Source organism: Mangifera indica, chromosome 15 (genome assembly GCF_011075055.1).
Source record: "Mangifera indica cultivar Alphonso chromosome 15, CATAS_Mindica_2.1, whole genome shotgun sequence".
NCBI lineage: Eukaryota > Viridiplantae > Streptophyta > Magnoliopsida > Sapindales > Anacardiaceae > Mangifera > Mangifera indica.
In genome coordinates, this window is record NC_058151.1 from 4982294 (window position 1) to 5002123 (window position 19830).

General features: G+C 29.3%; 1 protein-coding gene across 1 annotated transcript; it reads left to right on the plus strand.

Moving 5' to 3' along the window:
• The first annotated feature begins 3716 nt into the window (after positions 1 to 3716).
• Positions 3717 to 6597, plus strand: LOC123197587 (polygalacturonase). Its single transcript, XM_044611905.1, has 9 exons — positions 3717 to 4154; positions 4313 to 4438; positions 4556 to 4723; positions 4844 to 4864; positions 4944 to 5151; positions 5276 to 5357; positions 5447 to 5555; positions 5691 to 5807; positions 5900 to 6597. The coding sequence occupies exons 1-9, from the start codon at positions 3834 to 3836 to the stop codon at positions 6119 to 6121; spliced, it is 1374 nt and encodes a 457-aa protein (XP_044467840.1). The 5' UTR covers positions 3717 to 3833; the 3' UTR covers positions 6122 to 6597.
• Positions 6598 to 19830: the final 13233 nt, after the last annotated feature.

Genomic DNA, 19830 nt, shown 5'->3' on the forward strand with positions numbered 1-19830 from the left:
TGAAAGCTCTTCTCTATAGTCATTGGATGACTTGAAATAGAGTCTTGATTTACTATTGACATGAGTCAAAGAGCACTGACACTATAAAAGTAATTAACAAGTATTTTTAAACCCTAACAAAGAACGAAAAATAATCCAAGGTTTCAACTAATTATTTTCATACCTTATCAAAGGTACAACTTCTTTCTTTTATACAACAAGTGATAGTTAAATTTCTTGAAAAAATGATTCTAATCGTCTAATTACAAACCTAGAATCAATTATTACATATTTAGATCTAAGAAAGCAAAAATATCTAATGTAGAAGAAGAACCCTAACTCTTAGACACTTCTTGAAACACATAGGAAGAGAGAAAAAGATATCTCCCCTCGATAGCAACTTTCTTACCATATAACTTCTAAAAACCTTGTCATTTCACTTTAATTTATATGCACTATTTCCAATTATTTCTCTAACCTTGTTTCCTTTTCATTTCTCCCTCTATACTCCATCTGTTTAATCAGCACATAACTCTACCAGTCTTAAAACAATTTTTTTGATCCTCAATTTTGTTCAAACCTTAAAACACTTTAATTGATGAATTATTCAAACTTCATAGTTATTTGGATGCAATTCCATCTATAATCAATACACATAGGAGAGCTCAATAACTTCACCAATCCTTGGTATGTCATATTTGATTAGATTGTCACTATTTTATGTTTTTCTCCAACGTACATCCTTGTTTTGTCATCCATTGAGGTCTACTACTCTCCGTATCTGGCCAATACAACAATATTAGACATTTTTGAGTAATTCTAGAAATTTGTAAATTAAATATATAAGAATTATTTTGGAAGATAAACTGAAAATATGTAAAAGCCTTAGTGGAAAATTTCATTTCATTTACCATGTAAAATTTCACAAACCATCTAAAATTATAATTTTGTCCAATAAACTAAATTCACCTGCTAGAGCCAATCTCTCCTAGTCACATTTTCCTCTTGATTTTACTACTTCTATGGCAGTTCCCTTTAAAACTCATATCAATCATTCAAATAAACAAAAACATAAGTAAATATTCATCTTCCAACTTGGATCACTGATGATTCTTGTTTGATTTTATATTTTTTGAATGAGATTTTGATAACGTGTTTATTGAAAGGGGGAGTTAGATTAAGGATATTAGGGTTTTGCTAAATGTTGAAAGGTGGTGAGAGAAACTTGTTATTATTTGAGTTTTTTTGGCTATATTTATATAAACCTTAGAATGTTAGCAAAAATGGTATACATCCCTTCATATATTACTATTTTAATTAATTTCCTTTAAAATATATATATATTTCAGATGATACTTAATTTATGTCATGTAATAAATAAATAATAAATAGATGGATTTGATGGATAACATAATATAGTACCATATAGAATATTAAAGGATAATAATTTGATATATTCAAATGTGGTTTAAGTTTGATAAGTATAACATTTTTCAACATATAAATATGCTACTAATTTGTGGACAGAGATATTTGAATAGCCAGCTTGCGATGTGGAGAAGCAATGAGTATTTGGAGTGATCAGAATACTTGTAGGACAGGAAGGCTGAGATGGTTCTGCCGTATTTTAAATATTTCTATAAATTTATCAACATACACAAATATGTATCAAATTTAGAAGAGACAAAGAAGAAATGATGCATGGCGATTGCCTCTTTTCAAAATGCATGGAGTACAACCATGCTAGTGAACTCTATACAAGTAAAATGTATTTAAGAATTCATGAAATCTTCATCAGTGGAACACACACACACACATACATACATGCATGCATGCATGTGTCCTAATCATCATCATACAATTCTATATTTCATGAGTGAGCAAGCAATAATATAGTATTCTTTAATACTATACAACATTTCATATTAATTTTGCATTGCATTAACTGAAACAAAATACAAGGGCTCAATTCATATGCATTGTACAATTCAATGCAAAGTGAAAAGATGTGTTAAGTATCACATTTTACTATTTCACAAAACTTGTACTTTATTTTCATCCAAACTGTTATTTAATATTAATAATAGTATCATTAATCATAATTCATATATAAAATAATTTCTTTACATTTTTTTTTTCAAATTATAATATTCATTGTCACATAAAATCCATAACCATTACACAGGAATAACAATACTAGTTCTTTTCTTTTCTTTTTTCAAATTATTACAATTAGATAAATGATTGATTTTAAATAAAAGTTAGGATTTCATTAGATAAATATTATTATTAAAAAATTTAACAAAAATAAATGTAATCAAACACAACACAAATTATTTGGTACATTATTCTATATTATTGTCCAACACAAAGCAATACTGTACCATATAATGTGTATCAAATATAGACCTCAGAGACTATCAAACATATCACTGCGTAGTTTCAATGCCGTTCAATCGAAGTATTCTTATTATTAAATCACAAGACAAATTAACCAGTACTTTATACTTATTTCAATAAAATTAAACTATAATTGCCAATTGCAAGTTGTTTATGGATGATTTATGTGAATATAAATTGATTAAGATAGCTGGTCATGATCAAACTGTATACGATTAATTTACAGTTCTTATCTCAATCAATCGAAACACAAAATGAAAGCAGGTTTTTGTAAACTTCCTTCTATTGTGTTTAGTCATTCCACGGTATTAATTACTTGTGTAATCCATACATGTTCATACTGATATATGTAACTCCACGTATCATTTATTATATATAGTTTAAACCGATAGTCTATATATGCAAATTATAAACATATATAAATATGATTATATATTTGAGAAACCCAGTTGTGTAAACGAGATCTTTCTTAGTTTTAAATCATGTTTGTGTAATGATGGCAGCCCATATAAACATGCCACATGGCGAGAATTATTTGATAAAAATAAATGATTAAAAGTGTTGAGTCAAACATTTAATGGTGGCATGGTTGAATTATAAGCACTTACAAGGGAAATTGGAAGAGATTAGGACACAAAGTATCGTCTACTTCCAAGCCATCCCTCTCCTCATCCTCTACTCCACAAACTTATTATGGCAACTAGTTTTGTCTACCGTCAACTCCACCGACTTACCCCAATTCAAACCAAATTAAATCGATTTTTAAATCAAAAATCAAATTAAAAAATAAAATATTTAAAAAATTGATTCAAAAAAATGAAAAGATCAATTTTTCAATTCAGTTATTGATTTATTCAATTTTTAAAATCAATAATCAAACCAAATTAATTGTTAAAAAGTTGAATAAAAAAATAAAATATCAATCATATTTTTAAAAAAATTTAAAAAATAATAAAATATGATAATTCTTTAAAATTCGGTTAACAAACCGGTTAACTCTTTTTTTTTTTTGAGAGAGTGACTTGATTTGTAATGATGTGCCTTTACTTGCCGATTTTGCAAACCCAGAAGATCTTTCTTTCAGAAAACGATCAAATTCATGAATATGAAATAAAACATATGAATATAAAAGCATATGAAATCTCTACGTTATATACATAAATTTAATTTTCTTAAAGTATGGAGAAAATTTGTTGGAGTTCTTTTCGTCTAAACCTCTCGTTTCTCAAGCCATGCCTTGTTAGAGTAATGTAAACTGACACCATAACAAATCTCTTTGTCTCAACTCTCAAGCTTTTCCTTCTCTATAAGTATACAAACTCATCATTTCTTTCTCTTTACTTCCATGCCAAGCTATCTATCCATTCCATTTATTTTGGGTTATTCATCATCAAATTATATTCCTAATACTCTTCAATTTCTCTTTGCTTGCTTAAAAGAATATTATAATAGTAATGGCTCTACTACATCCATATGCCTCCTTCACATTTTCTATCATCTTTATCCCTTTCATTTTAAGCTATTTCTGTTTGTCCGTTAAGGACACGCCTTATGATTATTACCATCAAGAAGCTTACGGTTATGGACATGATTCTCTAGCTTATCCTTCACACTTGACGGCCATTGAAGATGCAGAGTTTGAGGAGTATTTGATCAAGCTCATGAGAAAAGAAATTTTAGGCTCAAATGTTGTTGGTTTATTTTCCACGGCTAAAAATACTGTAATTGTTGATGATTTTGGAGCTAAAGGCGACGGATCAACTGATGACACTGAGGTAGTACATCTATATATGTATGTTTAAGAGAAGAATGTTTGGTTTACAATATGGTTGAGATGTCATTTCAATGATCATTGGAGGGTTAATGTGTATATAGTGAAAATGTCATAAATTTTTTAATTTTATTTTTATATTATTTGCATTGGATATTGCAGGCGTTCAAAAAGGCGTGGCAAGAAGCTTGTTCACAAGGAGCTGTCCTTGTGGTGCCTGGGGACAAAACATATTATCTTAAGCCGATCAGATTTTCAGGTCCTTGCAAACCAAATCTTATGGTTGAGGTGAGAATAACTTTGTCAGTATTTATATTTAAGAACTTTTCAAAGTTTCAGGAGAGATGCATATATATATACGGAGGACAAAATTAAATTAAATAATTAATCTATCATTATTTGCAGATATATGGAACATTAGAAGCATCGGATAGTCAATCTGACTACCGGAAAGATAGGAAGCATTGGCTTCTGTTTGATAGTGTTGAGAATTTATTAGTGGAAGGTGGTGGAACTATTAATGGCAATGGGAGGATTTGGTGGCAAAACTCCTGCAAAGTCAATAAATCCCTTGTAAGTGACTCATTAATTATCAACTCTAATTTCTCATAAACTTAATTGAATTATCTTCTTTGTTCTTCTGAGGCTGATTGATTTTTCTTTTTCATTTTCTTCTTTTTTACTATTTTGCAGCCTTGCAAAGATGCACCAACGGTATGTGTATATGTTTTCATAAATACAAAGATTATTGAGTATATGTGATTATTTGACTTAACACTATATATGTTGGCAGGCCCTGACCTTCTATAGAAGCAAAAATTTGGTGGTGAGGAATCTGAATATCCAAGATTCGCAGCAAATTCATGTTTCTTTTCAAAAATCAACAAATGTTATGGCTTCAAATCTCATGATAACGGCACCAGCAGACAGCCCCAACACCGATGGAATTCATGTGACTAATACCCAGAACATAAGAATTACAAGCTCCACTATAAGAACAGGTGGGATATAGATGTTACTTTTACAAAAGCAGCAGATTTTAAGTATTAATGCTTTCAAACAAACTTAAAATTCAACCTTTGTCATGCAATATATTTATTTGAACTTGATCCATCTGTTTTCAAGGTGATGATTGTATTTCTATCGTTGGTGGTTCCCAAAATGTGCAAGCTGAAGACATAACCTGCGGACCAGGCCACGGAATCAGGTACAGCCATTAAACTTTGGCAATATCATTATTTTCATTTTTATTTATATTTTGTCTTGTAATTTTGTTGATTCTTATGGTGGGGTCAGTATTGGAAGCCTTGGGGCCAAAAATTCGGAGGGTTATGTTTCAGGAGTAACCGTGAATGGAGCCCAAATTTCTGGAACAACAAATGGCGTTAGGATCAAGACGTGGCAGGTAATTATAAGGCATGAAAATACATATTTTTTGTGTGTGTATATATATATATATATAATACCTATCGAGCTTTTATGTTTATATAGTTGATTGATCTTCATAATGTTCATCTGTCTTAAAATATTAATCGAGCAGGGAGGGTCAGGAACTGCAAGCAACATCAAATTCCAAAACATATACATGTTTAATGTTTCCAATCCCATTATAATCGACCAAAATTATTGCGACCAAGAGGAGCCCTGCAAGGAACAGGTACAAATTAGTATGATCCTAAATAATTATAAATTGGTAATATTATATCAATAATTGATTTATTTATGTTTAATTACTTTTTTTTTTTTCAGAGCTCAGCAGTACAAGTGGAAAATGTTGTGTACAAAAACATATTAGGAACAAGTGCTTCGGATGTGGCAGTGAAATTTGACTGCAGTAAGAGCTATCCATGTGAGGGGATTGTGTTGCAAAATATAAACCTACAAAAACAAGGAGGTAATGCTGCACAAGCCGAATGCAACAATATTGTTAATTTGGATCAAATTGGATTTGTCTCACCATGCTGCCCGTGAGAATTATTAGGAGATTTAATGGAGTTCAAGTGGGTCAATGGAGCTGTGGACACCAGATAAATCAAATTGCTGTAAAGATAATGACCAATTAGGCTGCCATAGTTCATAGTATATAGTGAATTAGAAAAATATACTAAGAGTAAATATTATATGTACATATAATAAGTATTAATAATGATCAGTAACTATATAATTAAATGATTTTGTACGAAAGATAAAATAATATTCAATGATATTATATACATCATTTGTATCAAATTTTTATTAAATAATCTTATGTACACTCCATCATAAAATAGTATTTGGCTTTAGATAATTTAAGAAGGTGGATTTGGCCTTACAAATTTCAGGTTTCGCTGGTGCTATATCAGCTTGCCGAAGGATTGATGGAGTCCTTTGGAATGCATTATTAGGATATATAATTAGTGTGTGTATAAATATTAATTAAATAAGATTAATTCGATACGTTGTTTTAATTTTTTCCGGTGAATAATATTGAAGATGGTTTGAAGTTATTGATCTCATGAATAATAAAATATTGAAAGATTTATTGTTTTTTAACAAATATGCAGAAACTTGGTCTATTTATATGGAAAGAAAAAATTTGCTTTAATTGATATCCTTAATTTTGATCAATAAAAGTAAATCTTTATCACATTTTTGTTAAGATTCAGTTAACTGAACCAAACCAAACCAATTTCTGAACTAAAAATCGAACTAAAAAATAGATTATTTAGAAAATTGATTCAAATATTGGTTTCAGAATTAATGTAACAAAACTAATTTTGTAATTCGATTATCGATTTATCTATTTTTTAAAATGGTTAATCAAACAAAACTAGTTTAGTTACTGGTTTATTTATATAGAAAGAAAATTCGATTTGATTCAAAATAATGTCAAATTGGTTTGGTTAACTAATTTTGAATACCTCTAATTGACATAATAATTAATGATAATGAATTAGTATTGTAGTATGACCCATGAAAGCTTGAATGGGGTTGCAATTGAACCGATTGGACCCGAATAGTGTTGGGCTTGAGCTCAACTCGATTGGATATATATATCAAGCTTGATGGTAGGATTTGGGGCTCAAACTCGACATGGGAACAATTTATTCGAGTTTCATTCAAGCTCAATAAAAAAATTATAACTAAACTTTATAATTTATGTATTTATTAATTACCCCCATGTTCAAAATGAGGGAGTCAAATTTTAGTTGTATAAATGTAAATTTTTAAATTTTACTTTATGTATAAATAATATTATACTTAAGTTGAGCCATGAACTTATTGAAGTAAGTAAAAACAAGTTTGAGTTTGATTAGACAATAATTAATTTAAGTTCAACTCAACATGAGTTAAGCCACAAGCAACTCCTGAGTGACTTGACTTGTTTACAACTCTATGCCTAAAATTCATTTGTGCACACAATTGCTAGCTCTATACTTTTCAACAACATTTTTAAAATCAGACCGTTGATCGAATCAGTTGTCTTATCGATTTATGGTTTGATCGGTTTGACCAGTTCAATGAGAAAATCAATTGATTCAACTTATTATTAAATTATAATAAATAAATTTTGTTTAAAAATTTGTAAAAAATAAAATCAATCAAAATATTTACACCTATGGAGATTAGAATATATCTTTTTTAAGGAGTAAAAATTATTTATTTGATTTTAATGAAACAATTAAAATAAAAAAATTTTAATCTCATGATAAAGAAAAAAACATAATTCTATAAATTATTGTCTATAGAAGATATTTTAATGGATATAAGATACTTTTTTTTCTTTTTTATTTTATTTTTAAACTTATTTTTTCTTACAAATCTTTATAAATTCATCCAATCTAATAAAAAATAATTAAATTACTCAAAAATAATTAAAATTTAAAAAATTATTCAAAATTTTGATCAAACCCAATTTTTAACCGGTTCATTTAGTCAAACCCGGTTTTTGATTGGGTTTAACCGGTTCAATGAAAAAATCATTTTTTTGTATTAATTAAATTAGACTTGGAGCTAGTTCTCGATTCATCCAGTTGAATCCACTGATTCAGTGAAGTTTTAAAATCATTACTTTTTAGTGCATTTTCACATAGACAGTTGGAGGTGGCAAAGTGTTAAGCTAGCCCAAACCAAAAAAGTTTGGCCAAGGATTGCATTAAAGAACTACAGATTAGCGCAATACGACCTACTATTTTAAAAAATAAAAAACAAATTATGAAAAATTGTTTTTAAAACTTGTTGGAGTAGTTGTTGTACAACAATTACTCCAACAGTCAATTAGTCATTGGTTGCAATGATGTCCTTTAAATATTATTCTAAATTTGCCAAAGGACTATTTCCCACAAAAAATCAAAAGCACACGCACGACAATTGAAAAACTTAAACTCTCACTTATGACTTAACTTATGTTAACTTTTTCTATTACAATGAAGGATAAAATAATTATTTTACTATTTATATTAAAAAGTTATAAAATTTATTACTGTTCCACCCCCTAGGTTTTAGAAACTAACATTTCATCCTTACCTAAATTTTTAAACTTTGAAAAGTAACATTCTCACCCACAAACTTAGGGTTTTCGTATTTTTCAAACTCAGTTGCCTCTCATAACTTTCAAAAATAACAGTTTCACCCTCACTCTACAATTTCATCTTTCGGCATCATCTCTGACCTCCTCCTCCTCCTCCTCTTAGTGCGATGAAAAGATCCTCATTTCCTCATCGTAGGGTGTGACAAAGAGATCTCCATCTCTTCGTCGCATTATGCAACGAGGAGATGAAGATCTCTTCGTCATACCACTTGTCATCGGACCAAGAAAAAGAGGAGATCGGAGACGATGCCAGAAGATGAAGATGAAGAGTGGGGGATGAAACTGTTGTTTTTGAAAGTTATGGGGGACGACTAAGTTTAAAAAATATGGAAACCCTAGGTTTGGGAGTAAAATTATTACTTTTCAAAATCTGAAAACTTTAAATAAGGATGAAATGTTAGTTTCTAAAACCTAGCGTGGAAAAGTAACAAATTTTATAACTTTTTAATATAAACAATAAAATGACCATTTTATCCCTTATTTTAACAGAAAAAATTAATAGAAGTTGAGTCATTCGTGGGAGTTTCTGTTTTTCAACTGCCGCGGGTGTACTTTTGAATTTCAACTAAAACTTGGGTAGAAAACAGTCCTCCCTTCTAAATTTATTCAATTCTTCACATAATCACTCAACTTTCAACTCTCTTAATCTCTCTAGTCTCCCTACTCTTAGGTCAAACTCACTTGATCTTTCTCTCTCAATTTCTTGAATAATTTTGTTTTTATTTTGTTTTAATATTTAATCAATTATATTCCTTTCTTCAAATTCATTTAAAAATATATACTAATTCAAATGAATTTAATTATTTTGATGATTTTAATAATAAAGAAAACCAATACTATGATAAAAAACCATAGGCACATTAGCAGTCATTCTTTTCTTGCAGAAATGATGTTAGGGGTGGCGGAGTGGCGGTTAGGAAGGTGTTCACATGAGGCGATATTAGGTGATTTGATATTTTGATTATGTTATTTTTCTACATAGTAAGCCAAGGAATGTATCTTTCATGTATGAAAACATCTTTTGCACATTCATGTGTGTATGCCTCTTAAAAGTAGTATTATATACACAAATAATTACGTGTCATTATATGATTAAAAGGTTAAAAATTAAAGATAAAATAATATTTAATTGTGTATAAAATTGTGCACATTGTATTATTGGCTCCTTAAAAGGGTAACCATATGGAGAGGGTTTATTACACATTATCAATAATATGTTGTCAAAAATAAAATAATATAAATCTTAGTTTTTACACTTTTTATGCATTATATAATTAAAATCAATATAACATTTCAAATAGAAAATACTAAATTCACAATTAGACTTAATATGATATAATACATAAATGATATTCAAATTATATTATCAAGACTCTCAAATACAGTGTATAGTGAAAATTCAATTATAGTTTCTCAAACATGTAATATAGTCAAATAATAGATCATTGATAATTGATTTTTTATTTTATATGCATAAAGAGATTTAAAAAATAATAGGTAATTTATGTCATACCTTGATTCTCTAGAGCCAAGTCAAATTTAAATCATATAGATATCATTTTCAAAACTAAAAAAAAAAACACTTTTAAAAACAAATAAAATAAAACTCCGGGATATTAATTAAATTATCCATATTTCATAGGTCATAAAAAATTTATTCATAATTTTCTGGTTTAAACGAAAATACTCAGATTTTAAAGGAGTTAAACAAAATACCCTAAATATCCAATAAAATATCAAAACTACTCTTCTTTTATTCTATATAAATTATAACTCTTTCTTTATCTATTAACATATACAATTTTACTTATTATCTAAGAGAGATTTAAAGAGAAAGAAAAAAAGTTTGTGATCGTGATTTTGAACGAGAAGAAAAAAGTTCATGATATCAAAATATTTATACAAACTATAATTTTAATCGTTATTACTTTTATTGATAATACAATTATATGTGATATCTTAAATAATAACTTAGAGTTGTATCTAAAAATTAAAATGATAAAAATTATAGAGGATATTTTGTGATTATAATATTAAAAGGTAAAATAATATTTGACAATGAAGGGTGTTAGAAATAGTAAATAATATTTAGAAGTAAAATGATATTTTACAATAAAAAGCGCTAAAGATATTAGATAATGTTTAGAGATAAAATAATATTTTAGAATGAAGGGTGCTAGAGATATTAAATAATATTTGACAGTAAATGACATTTTACAATGAAGAGTGTTAGAGATATTAGATAATATTTGAGGGTAAAATGATATTTTACAATGAAGAGTGTCAAAATATTAGATAATATTTTAAAGTAAAATGATATTTGATTATATAAAGGAAAAATGATATTTTCAAAAATTAGTATCAAATTATTCAGAGTATATTAACAATCACAATATGTAGTATAATTTTTGAATAGGTGTAATCGTGCAATAGAAATAAAATCATGAAACTTGAACTTATTAAAATAATATAACACAAATTTTTAAATAGTATTTTTGGTCATGTTATTTATGTTGATTATATTCGTACACTTTCATATGTCATTATAAGATTACTCTAAATAGCAGGATATACTTCAATTAGATAAGAGAGAATGGATAAAAAAGGGTGACAAGGTAATAAAATATGTTAAAGGTAATAGAAAATTGATTAAAATTCCAGAGCACATGACATTCGAGAGATTAATCCAAATTGTGAACAAAAAATATAACATAGATTAAAAGGTAAACAACATTCAAATAAACATGAAACCAAAACATCTTGATGATAGCATCCCTATTGAAACTTCAAATGATGAAAATATTGAGGTTCTCAAAAGTCTATCTAACCTCTTTAAAGAATGTATTTCAATTTTTGTAACAACTATATTTAATTATGATAGTTATGAGGTTCAACAGGTAGATGAGGGTTTACAAGATGGTAAGTCGAGTAGTTATCTACAAGATCATGAGATTGGTTTAAGAAGGGTTTAAAATTTTGAGATCAATCTAAAATAAGAATTTTCTGAGGAAAACTTCGCATATTTAAATGATGTCCAGGTTGATGTATTGTATAGTATAGAAAAATTTGTTCTTGGCAATGAAGAGAAATTTCTAGATTGGAGTGAATTTGATGGGAAGGTTACGCATGATATTCTCATCGAGGAACTGAAGTTCAAGGAAAAAACAAATGTTAATTACGATACTAGAATGTTTGTATTGACGCATTTCATTGGTTACCCAAATTTCCTAACTAGTCATCCACACCCATATCCACGGGCTAAGAAGTGTAAAGAGATGGTGATTCTCCATAAATTGATATATTATTTCCAAGTAAACAACATGTCATTGATACAATAACTCGAGACACTCTTGAGAAGGGATATCAGTTTAAAGTGCATAAGTTAAACACAATCATATGGGAGGTTAAATGTCATAATCAATAATGTAATTAGGGTGCATAGGCAAACAGGAGGGAGAAAGTGACAGTTTTGAATTACGTCATTTGGATAGCCATCACATATGTCCTAGAGATAAGATATTGTCTCATCATAGGGAAGTGGGGGCCTAAGCTTCAGAGCAAATTTTGAAGACAAGATTTATATTGATTGATCATGTGTATTAACCTAAGGAGATCATTATAGACATCGTCAACCCATATTAAATTGATATATCATATGCACAAACATGACAGGCAAGAAATTAGACCTTTCAATAATTTAAGGGCACACTAGAAGAGTTGTTTATGTTGCTATCAGATTATTGTCATAAATTAATAGGTTTTAATCTGGGGACTGTGACACATACACTAACGGATGAGCATGAACGATATAAATACTTTTACATGACATTGGGTTGTAGTATCTATGCATTCCAACAACATATTTGTCCAACAATTTGTATTAGTGTTGTCTTCTTAAAGGATAGATATCTGGTTTAATTATTTATTTTTGTTGCATTGGATAGTAATAATCAGATATACCTATTGGCTTTTGGCATTGGTCCTTAGGAAAATCATAACATATGGTGTTGGTTTTTAACAAAGTTGAAGGATTATTTGGGTGACGTACCTCATTTAACAATAATTTCAAATCGACATGTCATTTTGTTCTCTACAATGGCTAAAGTCTTCCTAGGTATGCATTCTAGTTGTTGTTGTCATCACCTTCACTGTAATATGCGATCCAAGTACAAGAAAAATGCAAAAGTCACGTGGATGTATTGAAAAGTAGCTAAGACATATACAAAGTATGAATTTTGAGAGATAATAAAGTCATTGTCCCATGTGCACCCTAATGCATTAGTGTACTTGTGTGAGATGGGTTTTGATCGATAGACAAAGACATATTTCCTAGACCATAAGTACAATATAATGACTACCAATATCGTCGAGTCATTCAATGCACTTGTCAGATACACTCAAGGTTTGTCCATTACTATGTTTGTCAAGTTCATCAGAGGTACATTATAGTAACGGTTTTATGAAATGAGAACTCATGCAAGTAAGTACATATTCAATAACATGTTATAAATGTGTTTATATATACTTATACTTAATTACTTACCATATGTGTTGATATTTATATGATTTGCAGATGTTTGAACCAACCCAATAACATCTTAGGTAGAGAAAAAGATAGTCAAACATATGCAAAAGTCTTCAAACTTGGAGGTACGTCCTATTACATCTCAATGATATAAGGTTTTGGGTAGTGGCCAATATGATGGTATAGTTGACCTTATGGAGCGGACATGTACATGTCAAAAATTTCAACTGTCATAGATTCCTCACATGTATGTCATCACTATAAGAAGATATATAAAGCTCACCACTTGTGTTCAATGGGTGCATCCTTACTACAACACTACCTTTTATTGTGCAGTTTACGCGGAGGTTGTCAATCTATTAAGGAATCAATCAGAATGGTTGCATGCAAGGGAGGCACGCATTATCCATCCACCATTTCTTCATTGTCATCGCATGAGACATCCAACAAATAAAAAAGAACGTCCTTCACAAGGTAAGGTTATTGAACAACAAATTTGTAGTCGATATCAGAAACTTGGGCATATAAGATAGAATTGCAAGAGCCCTGCTCTGATACCTAGATTCATACTATCAAGTTCAACAACTAAAAAGAAAGGTTGAAGATAACTATACTTGTGATTGTACTTGTTCATTTAGATATAAAATTTGTAGTTATACTTGTTACTTTATATATAAAGTTTGTGATTGTGTTTTTTAATTTTATCCATAAAACTTGTGATTGTACTTATTAATGTATTTATAAAATTTGTGATTATAATTGTTATATATATCAATGTTGATTTCATATAAAGGACAAATGCTTATAAGTACATACACAAACATATGGACATACCAATGCATAAAACATATATATAAATAAACATATATAAATATACAAACGTATATAACATAAAAGTCAATCAATATCCTAAAAAAATAATTATGTGGTTAAATGTGTGCGTAGGCGTATTGAGTCCTTAACCACAAAGGATAAAGGTCGGTCGAATGCTAGACACTTGATGCAACATAAAATAAACATACCACAATCACCTACTAGGGGTGTTTACTGTGGTATATCTACCACCCTATACAATGCAAATGGATCATCCCATAGAGTTCAACCCATATAAGACCAAAATGATGTCACTTCTAGAAAATGCAGTATCATAGATGTATAACTTAACATCTTTGTACTAAACATCTCTGGGTCAGTAGTAAAACTTTGTAACGAGTCATCAACTGTGATTTTTCACTCCTTAAAGTCCACGACGCCTATCACTTAATGTGCATTGTTGAAGTTTATTGGGATAAAAACCTGCACACATTGACAAAATACATTTAAGAGACCTTACTTGAATGGTTATTAATTAATTAATCCTTGTAACATAATTAATTATCAAATTTGAACCTCATCCATGACATCCCAAGGTTGCAAATGTAAGTCAGGGGGATAATCTACATCGACCACTCATATGAAAAGTGGAGAAAACTTGTAATTATACTGATCTTTTATCCACGTAACATACTCATAAGAGAGATGTGTAATAAAACAAGTTAGAATTGTCGTCCAATTTTAATGGACCTCCTCCATAAGTTCATGTTGTCATCAACGTAATAATCCTAAAAAAAAATTCAGGTGCTGTAAAAATAGATAATATAACATGATCACACATCTCAATGACATTTTATATTAAAAAAGTAAATTAATTGACCAAGTGAACTCACCTCGTTACCATCTAGATGTGTCCATCACTATACCTAAAAGGAAATTTGGGTCCTCATCCCTATGGCGTACACCTATCTCGAAAAGGCCAAGTTCAACATACCATTTCTTGAAAATTTCCTTGCATTCGATCCTCAATAATCACACAATAGGCCTGGCTTCTTAGATCTTGGGTTTCAATGGATTTATGTATGGGTTTCGAATGAAAGGTCCCTTTTTGACAAGTTGACCATGAAGTGTGCAAAAATATTATATAAAAACAAATAATATATCATTTAAAATTATATTAACTCGTGAGATTTTTTAAATCTATTTCAATACCTTTTATAAGGCAGAAGTTATGACCAAGGAATTCTCAAGAAAAGTCAAGTCGACTATATGAAAATTTTAGACTGGTTGGTGTTAAATACATAAAAAAGGTAAATAAATAATATACTTTTCATTTATAGGTACAAGATTTAATGAAAACTTTAATGAAATTTGTATACCTAAACTATCTCCCTCTATGTCAAGATCTAAACCACATCATCCCCTTAAGAAGTAATGTCAATCAACTCATCATCCTAAGAGGTAATGTAAATAATCTTTTTACCCATTATTTGAGGTGTTGATATAGAACAATTGGATATCATGTTATAACGACAGATAAAAAGTGAATGATCACATATGATTAACAATATTAACATTTTATATTGATTAATTAAATTGTTTACCTTACCATAAAGGAAAGTAATAATAGGGAATCCTCATAGGATGATCCATCATCGCCAACATCCCGCAACAATATTAACATTTTATATTGGTTAATCAAAGTGTCTAACAAAGATTACAATGAATACAATCGATGTTATACATACTTCTACAGTCGAAACAAATGTCAATATGGGATCCCCCTTTGATGTGGCCTCATCAACCCTAAGACACTATCACAATGTCGATATTAACTAGTTAATAAGGGATCAAAAATCAAATGTTCAATTCAGATATAACATATACAAACAATGTTATATTTACATGAATTATCAAAAAAGGTGTTAATGAAGAATCCTTATAGGGTGATTTATTATCGCCAAAGTCCTGTAACAATATTAGCATTTTATATTGATTAATCAAAGTGTCTAATTAAAATTTCAATGTACACAGTTAACATTATTAGTATCTCTACTGTTGGAACAAATGTCAATATGGGATCTCCTCTCAATACAACCTCATCAACCTCGATGTACTGTCACAATGTCGATATTAATGAGTTAATAGGGAATCAAAAATCGAATGTTAAATTCAAATATAACATATACAGATGATGTTATACTTACTTGAACTATCAAATAAAGTGTTAATGGAGAATCCTCATAGGGTGATCTATCATTACCAACATCAAAAGTCAATACATGATCCTCCCTTAATGGTTCTTCATCAAAAAACTGACATTGTAATAGTATTAACAATCATGAGTTAACAGATAATCAAAGTATTTCTGAAATATCATCTCTAAGATACTCTAACAGTTTAGTACTTACCTCGATTATAGGTGGAGATGTGAATGTAGGACCCCCTCTTAACTGTCCATTATTATCATCATGAGGAGACTATAACAACATATATAATTATTGTAAGGTTTACATGTTTGCATATTTAATTAATGTGTCTATCATTAACTTTTTTATCTACATGACAATATTTATGCGAAGATGAGATCGTGTTCTTCCATACTAGTCATCATATCCTCTATACGAGTAATTCAATTTAAGATAAGATTATCCTATCGAGCTAATACAACATCAAAGTAACATATGGAGAAATCTTATCCAGTGACATGGGGATCTTCTGACGTGCACTTAGTGGCAAGGGGCACAACAAGGAACTTCGGTGATATACACTGATGGTAAGGGTCATAACAATGGCGTTAACAAGAATTGACTCAATGATAGTAGGCTGAACAAAATCCTCAATATGAGTGCAGATGATATTCAACGTTCACATGTATCGAACAATGTTGTCAAACTAGTTTGCGGCTTTCTTAACTGGGTTAAAACTAGCGGGAAATTAATATCATCTAACAAATTTTGTTTAAGTAAACTTTGTTATACCTTATTCATATTTTAATCAATAACAAATCATTACTTATTGTATCTCCAGTGAAAATAGTTGGGATAACATCCCATCTTAGGATGTCTTTCATGTGCCACCTTAACATGCATGCAAGTCCTAAAACTAATGTAAAATCCACCCATCGATATAGTGTATCCAACGTCTCGTATATCCAAAACTATAATTTCAATTTAAATGTGTTACTCAAAAATTACAATCGTACTAAATCAATTCTATTTTAATCACAATTATTTTTAATTAATAAATTATACAATTACCTAGAAAGCTAGCGAGAACCCCATGATACCATATTGTTTCATAAGGTTCTCATTTTTCTTTACAGGCTCAAAATCCATACAAATTCAAGAGACATAGTCACAAATCAATCTCTACATCATTTACCACATCTGTACTCCTAATAGGTATGCATTGAATCCATCAAGAAGATTGGTCAATTATAAGATCTTTTAGGGGATTTTTTTCTTCAAATCACTCTCTAATAATCTCATGTGAAGATAATACAACATGACTAACTTTACTGCATTAATGTGGTCCTCCTCCCATGGCCTCTGTTGAAAAACATGACTCAAATTAGCATATGTAACTGACTTATGTCCATAGAAATATGTATGTTGGATTTGATTTGTGGCCTTTGACGGAATATACATGTCAATATCCAACAATCGACTAAATCAAAAGGTTGTCATAATAGCGAACTCTTATGGACTAAACCTGTCGTCAACCTCATTAACTCTAAATCGTAACTCATCACTCGAGTTTGCCTTGTTTACCTCTCTTAAGATGAAAGAGTGTACTAACACTCTATTAAATCAGTTATCCTTAAGGTCAAGGAAGTGCCCAAAATAAGTACGCCAAAACTTTTAACTACCACTATGTCAATATTTTCTTAATCATGGCTCCTACATCTCTATACCCACGTGTAGTAACTTAAGCCTTCAAGTGTTTTTCAATAGAAAATCTCATTTTACCCTTTTCATCATCCATTTTTCTCTTTTGTGAAGCTTTCTGTAAAATAAATAAATTACAATTATATCAATTTTATATTAAAAATAAGTTAATTCTTAATATAAATGTATTATTCAAAAAAATAAACCTCGAATTCAAATTCTACACGTCAAAAAAACCCTAAAACAAAAAATTTTAATTTGCCCCCTCATATGAAAAATATAAAAAAACACCCATAATTTCAAATTTTTATTCTATCCCCCAAACCCCACCACCCGAATTCATGTGGTGGGAAAACTTTAAAAAACCACAATTTGTCCCCCATCACACGAATTTGCTTTGTTAACTTATTTTTGTAAATTTACACTTTTACCCCACCACACGATTCATTATTTAAAAACTTGTACTTTGACGTGGTTTAAAAAGTTTGAAAAATGCACAAACCTCCCCGTCTTCAGAAAATCTCACCACACGAAATCGTGTGGTGAACAAAAACTTCAAGTAGTGACTGTCGACTTTGTGTGATGAGATTTCACCTACCAAACTTCATTTTTCAAATCTCATTTAATCAATAATCAACTCTACACCTAATACAATATAAAACTCCTAAGAAAATTAAGCCAAAACACCAACAAATTAAGCAATTTCATCAAATGTTTCAAATCGAAACCTTAAGTCTAAATATCCAAATATCGCGTCTAATCGGTTAAATCTTACACTAAAATACATAAAAACATGACAAGGATTATTTTACTAACATTTTCATCCATTTTGGTCATTGGAAATGTCACCAAAATTGTCTAAGAAAATTGGCCCAAGCATTTGCGAATTCATGCACCCAAACACACGTTTTCATGTGGCTGGGAAGAAAATTTTATCTTTTTTTTCTTTTTTGATGAAGGGCAGTTTTGTCTTTACAGTGAAAAAGGCAGTTTTGTTTATAGTAAAAGGTTTGGACAAATTCTTTTTGCCTCGTCAGTTTTAGGTAAATTAATTAATTTCCTAAAACTTAGCCTTTAATAAAAACAATCTTATTTGGATAATATTTTGTCTACATCATTTGTTGTAACTTAAAAGAATTTCAAGTCTGTTGCATAACATGATTAATCACACTTGTATTTTTTTTAGAAAAATTATTAAGATAGAGCTCAAATACCCAATGATGGAGATAAACATATCACCATCAGCCTAGTTCAAGATTTTCATTGCAGCTGAAATAATTAATGAATATTAAAATTTATTATTACAAGATTGTTTTGGTATAAAATTGATGAAGTAATAACTATTAAGTTTCTTGTCTTGATTGAGTCACCAATGTGAATTATCATTTTTTGTGGTTAAAAAATTGAACAATGAAATGATGAATTGATAGAAATTAAACCCGGAAAGAAAAATATGAAATTTTAGAGTTTTTTATTTTGGAAAAAAAAATGCAACTCTATCACTGTTTGAGTTTGATTTTACTTAATTTATATAAAACGACATTTTATGCTTTATGCTTTATAAAACATCATTTTATCCTTGTGTGAAAGAAAAAAAATTTTAAAAATAAGACTATGTATAATACCATCATTTAATACACATTTATTATCATAAACATATAATATTTTATATAGCCAAAGGACTATTTCTCCCTTAAGTTTTAATACAAAAATAAATACATACTTATAGAGTTTTAATAATTCAAATACTTATTTATAAGCTAATTTTTATTAAATTTTTTTATTAGAAGTAAGGATGAAATTGTTATTTTACCTTCCATACTAAAAAATATATAATTTTATCTCATTTCCCTTTCGCCCAGGTTCTGAAAAGTTACTCTTC